Source organism: Miscanthus floridulus, chromosome 3, assembly GCF_019320115.1.
Source record: "Miscanthus floridulus cultivar M001 chromosome 3, ASM1932011v1, whole genome shotgun sequence".
NCBI lineage: Eukaryota > Viridiplantae > Streptophyta > Magnoliopsida > Poales > Poaceae > Miscanthus > Miscanthus floridulus.
In genome coordinates, this window is record NC_089582.1 from 130476999 (window position 1) to 130488435 (window position 11437).

The 11437-nt window shown below is 47.4% G+C and overlaps 1 protein-coding gene across 1 annotated transcript; it reads right to left on the reverse strand.

Moving 5' to 3' along the window:
• Positions 1–7329: 7329 nt before the first annotated feature.
• LOC136546947 (anthocyanidin 3-O-glucosyltransferase 2-like) lies at positions 7330–9623 on the reverse strand. The gene has a single exon (XM_066538902.1). It carries the CDS (start codon positions 9252–9254, stop codon positions 7746–7748), a length of 1509 nt encoding a protein of 502 aa, XP_066394999.1. The 5' UTR covers positions 9255–9623; the 3' UTR covers positions 7330–7745.
• Between the last annotated feature and the right edge of the window lie 1814 nt (positions 9624–11437).

Consider the following 11437-nt stretch of genomic DNA (forward strand, 5'->3'; position numbering starts at 1 on the left):
GGGAGTAATTAACCCGGGCATATGGGGATCACGACTCGCGGTGAAGGTGCACCACCTCTGTAGAGGGTAACAAACTGTTATAACAGCCGTGCTCATGGTTACGAGCGGCCCAAAAAACTCACAGAATAACTGGTTACTTGTTGTTGATCATTTAGTTTGTTCTATGATGATATATGATACACTTGACCCTAATATCTGTTCATATGGGGTTAAATGAGAGCTTAAGCATAATTTGATAATATCTGTCAATAAAAGCTTATCGTACTAAAAATGCTAACTGCAGTAAACCAGTGTCAACCTTTTGAGCTTCATAACCCTATGTTAACTTGTTAAGTACGGGATGTACTTACGCTTGTTTATTCTCTTTATTTGGATAAAAATCCCAGATGGGTAACAGATGACAACGGGTATGAAGATTTTCCTGAGGATTTTTAGGCTTGTGGTCAGCCAGTTGACCTTCCCTGTGATGAAGCCCCACGAGAGAGTTACCTTTTATTTTCTGCTGTGATGTATAAGACTAAGTTATAGTATAACTCTGATGTATGAGACACCGTGATGATACTTTATGTAATTTGTCAGCTTGTGTGTGTGATTGATTCCTGGGCACACACGAGTTTTGTGCATTTAATTTTATTCTTAAAATTGGGTGTGACACACGGCCATTAGCGGAGACGCACAGCTCCGTTGGTTACTACGCGGCTCGTAGTTCGGTTGTTTACTTTTATGTAATATCGAAGTTTAAAACAGTCTACTAGGAATGTCCAGTCAAACTGTAAGACCTCCTAGGACGCTTATTTGAAGCGTGTCGTGTGTATGGTGTTGAAACTGGGGGTTTCAAACTGTGTGGCGAAGACCAAGGCCTCCGCCCGTCGGACGGCCGGCCTCGGGCGGAGGTTTGGGGAACGAGGGACAGGGGGAATAATGGAGAGTAAGGGAATGGCGCGAGAAGTTAAGATTTCATTAATTCACCCACCAAACCCCCTTCCATGGTTACATGTGTCCCCTATTTATAGGACTCAACTACCACATAACGGAATTTATTATAATACCCCTCAACTACTACAGTACATTCCTGGAATATTCTGCCGCTAGCCTTTTATTCGCAGGGCAGTCCTGCCACACCGTTTCTGAGCAATGGGCCTTCAAGCCCGGTCGGCCCACTGTAGTTGGTCTTCGGCCCAAAGGCTTGGCTCCCCGATGCTGGCCTTCATCCCTCACGGCGCGCCGCTCCCCTGGCGGGTCTCCACCGGACGGTCGGAGACGTTCTCCGCGGGTATCCGCCCATCCGCGCGGGGGCCGTGGTTCTCGCCGCTGGCCTTCGTGTTCAGGGACGCGCTGTTGCCTCGGAGAGTCCCCGCCGGTCCGGGCGGAGACAACACCAGCTAGTTTCCGCCCGGCCACTGGCCTCGGAGCCTCCGCCATCAATGGCGCGCCGTCGCCTCGGCGGGTCCCCGCCGGTCCGGGCGGAGGCATCCCCAGCTGGTTTCGCCCGGCCGCTGGCCTCCGAGCCTCCGCCCTCAGTGGCGCGCCGTTGCCTCGGAGGGTCCCCGCCGGTCCAGGCGGAGACATCATCTGTAGGCCTCCGCCCGGCCGCGCGGGAGCCGTGCTGGCGCGCTTGCGCCCTCCGCGAGCGCCCGCGCTTGAGTACCTGCGCACACTTGGGCAAAATCGTTTGTTTGGTTAGTTTAGTGATAAGGCTGCCTCCGCCCGTAATACCGGAGACGCCCGCCTGGGTGGTCGGCGGGGTGCGTGCCTGGCCTCGGCGGAGTCCGTGATGACCCCTCGAGCATGGTCGAGAAACCTCCTGGTCAGCGCCCGGTCTCCGCTCGTTCGAAGACGCCTTGGCGACACCCCGCTGCCAGGGGCCTCCGCCACCCGCCAGAAGCCATGCTACAACATATGGTTAAACCCCTTTTCTTCTAAATACAATGATACGCAAATCTTTTGCGTATTCGAGAAAAAAAAAGCTACAGCTAGTCAATGACAACATAATCAGAAAGACTCTGGGGCCTCAATTTGTAGGGGCATATGCAGCATGCCGGCAGAACGAACCAGAGGCGGGGTCATAATCGCTTGCTCCCTGGATTATTTCATCCTTCAAGATATTGAGATTTGAGACAACCAACCACACAATATCGGCATGCATTAAGAACAGAGCTGACAATTCGTATAACTGGAGTTTATGGACCACAAGGAGATGCTGAGAAGATGCTTTTCATGGATGAAATTAAACAGTTAAATCCATCCATGCGTGCCAGTTGGATGCTTTTGGGGGATTTCAATTTGATATAAGAGCCAGCAACAAGAATAACCCCAATGTCAACCGAAGGCTAATGAATAAATTCAAATCAATAACTGATGAGATGGAAATTAAGGAACTCCACCTTCATGGACGCCGTTTCACCTGGACGAGCGAAACTGATGATCCAACAATGACAAAAATTGATCACATCTTCTGTACTAGAGAATGGGAGGCAGAATGTGCAGGCTATCACAAGCTCCATGTCTGACCATTGCCCAATGCTCCTTACCTGCAACCCATTCCAGCAGCAATGTAAAGGATTCAGATTTGAATCCTTTTGGACTCGTTTGCCTGGCTTCTCAGACACTGTCCAGGAAGCTTGGTCCAAGCCTGTGCGGTCAAATGATAGAATCAGGGCTCTTCATATCAAGCTGGCAAGAACTGCACGAGCACTGAAGCGATGGGGTCGACAAAAATTTGACATGCTGAAATAGAAAATGAAATCATTTTGAGATTAGATCAGGCTCAGGAAACTCGACGCCTTACAAATGAGGAATTGTCGTTGCGCAGACGCGCTAAACAAAGAGTAACGGGACTAGCAGCCGTAAGGCGCATCAAGATACGACAACGATCAAGGCTGACCAGTATCAAATTGGGTGATGCTAACACCCGGTTATTCCACCTTCGTGCAAATGGACGCCGCAGGAAGAACTTCATCCCGTTCCTGAAACATGAAGGCGGCACAGTAACAGCACATCAAGATAAAGCCCAGCTTCTCTATGACTACTACACCAAGCTATTCACAACGCTACAACCGAGATCGCAATCCATCAACTGGGACGTGCTGGACATTCAGGCACATAACCTGCAGCAGCTCGACAACCAACTCACAGAAGAGGAAGTGAAGCGAGCAGTCTTCGAAGCGCCAAGTGAAAAAGCGCCAGGGGCAGACGGCTTCATTGGCCTATTCTACAAGAAGTGCTGGGAAACAGTAAAACAAGACCTGACAAGTGCCTTGCAGCAGCTCTTTAATCTAAGAGCGGACAGGTGGAACCTACTAAACTCTGCCAACATTGCATTGCTACCCAAGAAGGATGGCGCGGACACAGCAGCGGACTACAGACCAATAAGCTTAATGCACGGTGTCACCAAAATCATGGGGAAAGTATTGACAAATCGCCTGGCACCGCATCTGCCAAAATTGGTGTCTAACAGTCAAAGTGCGTTCATCAAAGGCCGCAGCATACTTGACAACTTTCAATACATTCAGGGGGCAGTAAATCATTATCACAAAGCAAAGACGCCGATGCTCTTCGTCAAATTGGATATTGCTAAAGTTTTCGACAGTGTGCGCTGGGAATATATGTTAGAAGTTATGCAACGCCTAGGATTTGGACAGCGGTGGCACGACTTAATTTCAATCATCTGGTCAAAATCAACGTCACGTGTGCTGCTGAATGGGAGGATAGGGACAGCAATACAACACAAGGGGGTTACGGCAAGGTGACCCCCAATCGCCAATGCCCTTCATATTGGCAATGGATCCCCTGCAAAAGGCAACAGAACAAGGTTTACTGAGCCCCATTGGTGCTGATCCTATTCGTATAAGAACAAGCCTGTACGCCGACGATGCTGCACTTTTCATCCGTCCTCAAATGCAAGATCCGAATAATCTGCAGCAGATCCTAAAAGCATTTGGAGAGGCAACAGGCCTTCACACCAACATATCCAAATCCGAGTTATATGGAATCAACTGCCTTATCAATGGGATTGACCTTGCAGCATCTTTCCAAGGGAAACCATGTCAATTTCCATGCAAATACCTAGGAGGCTAGGACTACCTCTGCATATTGGAAGGTTAAAAAGAGAGGCAGAACAAGTGCTCGTCGACGAAGTGGGTGCCAAGCTACAAGGCTGGAAAGGACGCCTGATGACAAAATCTGGTAGATTGATACTAGTTCGATCGGTGCTTTCATCAATACCGTCATACCACATGACAGCCCTCTTTCGAAGTGGGCAATTAAGAAGATGGACAGAATTAGAAGGAATTTCCTCTGGAAGGGAGCAGATGGGCCTAGATCAGGCAACTGTTTGGTGAATTGGCGAAGGGTAAGGCAACCAAAATCTTTGGGAGGCCTAGGCATAAAGGATTTGGCGTGCTTCAACAGAGCGCTGCGCCATAGATGGATGTGGTACAGATGGGCTGCTCCAGATAAACCATGGACGGGATTGACAATCAAAATGAGTAAGAGTGAGGAAGAGTTATTCAAAACCTGCACAATAATCACGCTAGGCAACGGAAAAGGGCAAGATTTTGGAAAGACAATTGGTTACATGGGAAAGCTCCAATGGACATCGCTCCTGCGTGCTTCAGGCTGGCAAGGCGCAAAAACCATCCCGTCGCCTGTGCCTTGCAGGGACGACGGTGGATGCAAGGACTTCGCCGAATGAACACGGAGGAACAGCTCCGCCAGTTTGTCGATCTTTGGAGTCAGTTGCAGGGAGTCCAATTACAGGAAAGTGAGGGGACTATCTCATGGAGATTCGAATCTTCAGGAAAATATTCAGCAAGATCAGCATACGATGCGCAGTTTGTCGGGACTTTTCCGGATCATAACTGGAGAAAGGTATGGAAAATAAAAGCAGAGCCAAAGTGCTGCTTCTTCATATGGCTGTTGCTTCAGTTAAAACTTCCAACGGCTGATCGAATCATCAAGAGGGGAGGACAGGCGGACCCGATTTGCAAGCTATGTCATTGCAGACAAGAAACTCATTTGCACATGATGGTTAAATGCAGCTATGCCAAAAGGCTTTGGCGGCAGGTGGGACTCACAAATAATGTGCACGGGCTGTCAACTACCATGACAAACATGAAAGAGTGGTGGACGCAGATTACCAAAACACGAGGGCATACAGAAGATGAGGTGCAGCGAACACGCCTAATAACCTATACTGTTTGGAATTTGTGGAAGGAAAGATGCCGGCGAGTCTTCGACAACAAAGCGCGCTCCACGCAAGAACTCTTGCAAGACATTATCAATGATGTACAGATGCAACGCCTAGCTTTTGAGGATAATCAGTAGTTCCACAATAGTGTTTTAGTTGTTTTCTTTCTTTGCTCTTTTCATTACCTTGTAAATATTCAGACTATGCTTTCTACTGAATGAAAAGGCAGAGCACCTGTCAGTTCTGTTAAACAAAGAGTAGCAGCAGCACGCACCATGGTTGATTATAGGGTGCCGCATATGATATCTAAGTCTAACGATGAGTCAATATAAATCTGTCGAAGTCTTCGCCTGATCAAAATTAAGCTTGACGATCTGGTTCTTATATTAACTATTACACCTAGCAGATCTCAAGGAACAATAATATAAACAAGAGAAACTAGCTCGCCGCAGCCCGCATGGAACGCGAGACAGTTCTGGTCATGAGGAGGATTTTGGGACCTAGAGCAAACTTAAAATCAGGACCCCTTTATAAATATGACCAAAATAATTCTTAACATTGATATATAAAATGTTACCACATTTAAAATATCACTTAAAGCAATATTCTTATGAAATGATTATAAATATTAATTAAATTACCTTAAAAATTTTCTAATGTTCCTCAATGCAAGGTCGTTGATAATGGATACCATATAATCAATTTCGTCTAATAATCTCAATGCATAGTGTTGCCAAACCATTTAACCTCTTTTGAGACATTATAGATCTCGACAATTTAAATTTTTAGAAGGTTCTTTCAGCTGATGCCACAGTCACAGGCATAGTAAATAAGATGTGATAAGCGATGGAAGTATCAGGATAACAATCCATAGCTGACATTGGTATGTCTGGCAAAGGTGAATTGCCGAAGATTTAACTTTAGAAATTAAATCATTTAACTCAATGTCAGATGAACCATCTGGAGAGAAAGTCATTGCCAATATCGTGCAACACCCTTCTAGTTCGGAAGAATCCAATGACTTCAAGTTTGCTGAACTCATTAAGAACCCAAATATTTCTCTGGATGCTTGGAGTTCTTCAAATCTACTATTCAATGAACCGATTGCCATGTCAACCATAACCAGAAAGTAATCAACTTCAAAGGCTAGCTTTCTCAGCTTACTTGATTGCTTTGTTACAATCAATTTCATCCTAGTGCTTCTTCCTAAGAGCACGACAACTTACTGAAAATGATGGCTCCACGCCCATTTTAAGTGCAATTTCTTTGGCAGTGATCATACTAGAAGCAAACCATTCATTTCTATAGGTATCAAAATAATTCATCGTGCCTTCGATTTGTTGTAATATATACTCGATGCACATAGATGGTGATTGCAATTTCTTGCTGACTTTATGGACAACAAATAAAATGGCATGTCAAATATAAACTCAAATCTACCAAGCACTTCAAATATTTTTTTTTTTGCATTGCTTCTATCCTTGGGTGCAATTTCTTCACTTAACTTAAGTAGAGATGACCTTAGTTGAGGAGCTTGATATCTAATTGTTATGACACTTTGGTATGACTCTCCCAACAGGTGTTGCACAAAGATTTCATGGTTAAACCTTGAACATGATCAAGCAAAAATTGCCATCTTTTGATAGAACTAGCAAACAATACATATATTTGTTGCTCAATTCCAAAAAAAAAAGTGACAACTTTACTATAATATTTAGCCATACCACAAAGAGTGAAGTTTAGACTATGGCAAGCACATGGGATATACATAGCTCTTGGATTTATATCAAGCAACCGCCTTTGAACCCCTTTCTTTCATATCAAAACCATTATCATAACCCTGTCCCGTAATGTCATATATCAAGACCAAAAGACTCATGGAATCAACCAATACACTGATAAAAATCTGAACCCGATGTGTCATCTACCTTCAAGAAACGAAGAAAGTACTCCTCTATTCTAATTTTACCATTGGACATGTTAACACATCGAACCAGCAAACTCATTTGCTGCTGCAATAGCTACAAAAGAATGGATACCAAACAGGCCCATTGTGTAGTAGTAATTATAGTGAATTGGTAAATTAAAATCTCTAAATGTGATTTCACCTGGCCTATAAACATCTCATAAAAATGATAAAATTGTCGTTTGAACTTTTCATTGACAATAGAACATGTTGATATTAACAGCACCATATCCGATCTATAATCACTAGCCATGAACAGTATGCATAACATCGGCGTCAGTACATAAGAGAAAAAAAAAGTAAGGATGCGCAAGCGAGCTCCTCAATCCACAGCAACTCAATTAACACGGTGCCAATTTCCTCCAGGCCATCTATGTCTCTTGTTCTTGCATGTCTGGAGAAACAATTGCAGACGGCGTGGGCTGCTCCATCGCAAGATTTGGCCTTGGTCGGAGGAGGACGAGCCATGTTGTCATGGCGAAAGATCCAGACACATGCGGTGTGCAACCCCCACCGGGCATCCTCACAACGTACAAGGAAAGCATCTCAGGCTCTCAGCTTTGACGCAATTTGCCATTGCGACCATTAGCGCTACTCCATATCTTGGCCTCGTACATGTACATGGCTGTCCACGTTCGACAAGAACTCACCAAATGCCGCGCGCGATGAGCCGCCGTCCTTCCAGGCCACGGCCGCGGCATCCCTGTGCGCCGCCACACGTGCTCTGAGCTGCTCCCCTTCCTCGGACTCCATCACCATCCTTACCTTGCCCTCAACCTCCTCGGCCTTGACCAGCCCCTGCTGCCATCCAACCAAATCTACGCCGATGCCAACCTCCTCCACCATGACCACCGAGTTCATCTTCTGCTCCGCGTACAGAGGCCAGCAAAGCATCGGCACACCGGCCGTGATCGCCTCCATCACCGAGTTCCACCCGCAGTGCGTCACGAAGGCACCTGTGGCCCTGTGGTTGAGCACGTCCACCTGCGGCGCCCACAGCTTCACGACGAGGCCGCGAGCTCTGGTCCTCTCCAAGAACCCGGGCGGCAGGAGCGCGCGGAGGTCGGAGTCGGCGCGCGGGTCGAACAGTCTCCCCGGGTCCACGCCCTCGGTGGGGAGAGGCGCACGCACCACCCACAGGAACCGGTGGCCGGACCTCTCCAGGCCGACGGCGATCTCCCTGAGCTGCTCCTCCGAGTGGGTGGCTGTGCCTAAGCTTCCGAAGCAGAGGAACACGACGCTGCGCTCTGGTTGCTCGTCGAGCCACGCGAGGCACTCGTGCTTTTCTTTCGTCTCGCCGTCGCCGTCACTGGCTCCCACGACCAGCGGCCCCACGCAGTACACCGGAGGGGTCCTCCTGCACCCGCTGCCGTCCCCGTCGCCGATGGGGAGGAACAGTGGGTCCCTGAGAGCTCTCACCACCCGGGCCTCCAGCGACGCGAACGTGTTCACCAAGATGCCATCGGGCTCGGGGTTCCGGCGCGTCACACGCATCATCGTCTTGTACGTCTCACTGGCCGGGTCCTGGAGCATCGATGGCATGAGGTATGACGCCGGCATGGGTGGCACGCCGGAGATGCTGAGACGGGTGTCTCCGAGCTCCTTGAAGCTTGGCTGGCCTTCCTCCGCGTGGGTCCAAGGAAGCTGGAGGAACACCGCGACGGCGGAGGCGTTGGTGGCGAAGAAGGTGTAGGCCGGGACGCCAAGCTCCTTGGTGACGTCGAGCGCGTCGGCGGAGGGCCCATCCACGATCACCGCGTGGACGACGCGCAGGGAGCAGAGGAACTCGCGGAGGCGATCGTTGTAGCGTTTGACAGTCTTGAAGTACCAGAGGATTGCGTCGCCACCGCAGTCTGCGATCGCGGGAGGGTTCTGGATCCGAGGGAGCCTGTGGATGGTGACCGACGGCGACGGCTTGGTGGAGGCGACGCGGTCGACGGCGGCTGCCAGGGCGACGTCTTGGTCCAAGGTGAGGTCGATGAGCGCGACCGCGACAGCGTAGCCCGCCTCCAGGAGTGCGTCGGCGAGCTGCATCATGGGGACGAAGTGGCTGACGAAGAGGCCGGGGTACAGAACGATCGTCCTCTTCATGGCTTGCATGCTGGCTGGTGCCGGAAGCAGTGCTTTCGATCGGGGAAGAAGATCGACTAGATAGACGTGGAGTTGGAGGGCTGGAGGCGGCCGGACCTTGAGTGGTGCTTAAAAAAATTTAGAAACCAGGTCACGAAATACGCATCGATGCCCAGATAGCTCTAATGTTATGTATTCAGGAACCGGTGCCATCAAACCTCTTAGGGGCCCACGCCAATAAAGTTGCAGGCCGTCTCGACTTCCTACATGCACGCATTTACCCTGCATGCCACAGTGAAAAATAGTTTTTTAAGAAGTGAGCATCGGTGAAAGTAGTTTCACCGCTCCCTTTTTTTCATTGGTACCGCTCAGATTTAGCACCGCATACCACAGCGTTGGGAGTGATTCCTAAGGCAGTCCTAATAAAAAAAAACTAGTAATTTCTATAACATAGGATACCGTACTAAAAAAAATACTGTTTTTCAACCTATGGTTTTTATAAGTAATAACTATTTTCTCTTTCTCTCTCCCAACTCTATTTTTTTCTACAATGGGAGTACGACATGAGCTCCCTAGAAATTGGTGGTTTCTCTCCAATGACGATTTCATGGTTTCTTGGTGCATTGGGTCAAGAGTAGACCTGGTTTCTTCATGAAGAAACCATTTCTATGATTTTTGCTCTCTTTCTTCATTAATTACATTGCCATATCAGTATTTTACCTACGTGGCAAGCCATTTAATAAAGATAGAAACCATCGTCAATATACCATTGAACTACCCTAAATGCTCTCTCTCCTCTTTCAGGCACCACTCAACCACACACTGCGGAGGGCCTGAGGTCCGTTCTTTTTCTTTCCCTCCCAGTGACGTTTGAGTATTTGACAATTTATGCATGATGATACTCAGACGCCGTAGACTCGTAGTGGTGAACTGGTGATAGTGGCAGTACTGCAGGCGAGACTCGTCCACAGCGGGAGCGTCTGGGTGCGTTTGGTTGCCAACCATATAGCTAGACTGACAAAAATTACAGGTACAGCTTTAATTTGTTCTCAACGGCCATACACATTTGTTTGTCACAACACAAGTGTGTTTGTTGGGTGCGTTTGGTTGTCACAATCTAACGGTCCACTCTTCTCACCCGTTCTTCTAAGCATTTGTTTTGTAAATGAAAAGAAACTTCCGTGGAATTATTCCCTCTGAATCTTTCCATACTGGCTCCCACTTAATTTTTGTTGTTAAAAAATAGGGACTGACTAGTTAACTGTTGACAGATTTGTCACCCCAAAATCTGTCAAATTTTTGACAAATCAAAAGCTGACACATCTGCCCAGAAAAACTGATGACGTTACAAAGCCAAATCTGTCATATTTGCATAACAGGGTTCAAATACCCAAAGACAAAGAACCAAAACCCGTTAACAAATCACTCTTTCTATCGATACATTAGTGTGCACAAACATCCCACAGGAAGAAAACAGAGAACACTGACTCTTTCAAACTATCGGTATTTATCCTCCATGAATGAATAGTAGTCCATGCAGATACAGCAGCCGCTAACACAGGAGGCCTAGTACTCTGAAATATCTTATTCTTTGATGTTTCTATTTGCAATGCACTGAATTGCTTCCTTAATCCTTGTGGCATCTCAGGATGAGTTGAACCTTTCAGCAAATGTGCGTGCTGCTGTGCAGAAGCACTCTGCACTGTCTAGCTGGTCATCTGTTGCTGTCAATACGCAAGTTCTGGAGTCTCTGGTGAACCCCACTAAGGGCATTCCAGCATTGATGTCTGCCAGAGGAACTAAGCACAAGACTAAGAAACCAACATTTGTTTGTCACAACACAAATGTGTTTGTTGGGTGCGTTTGGTTGTCACAATCTAACGTTCCACTCTTCTCACCAGTTCTTCTAAGCATTTGTTTTGTAAATGAAAAGAAACTTCCGTGGAATTATTCCCTCTGAATCTTTCCATACCGGCTCCCACTTGATTTTTGATGTTAAAAAATATATAGCACAATGATTCAGAGTCCTTTTTTGTCGAATCAGAGTCATAGTATGGTTAGACCTCGATGAACGGATGTGTAGATTACTTCCAGTTGATGTGCGGTAGCATGCATCTGTTGAATAGACTAGTACTTTTTTTTCAATGTAAGAAAGACAGATGCAGGTGAAGCACGCGGTCGCGGGAGAGCGCGCGGATGCCGTGTTCGGCGAA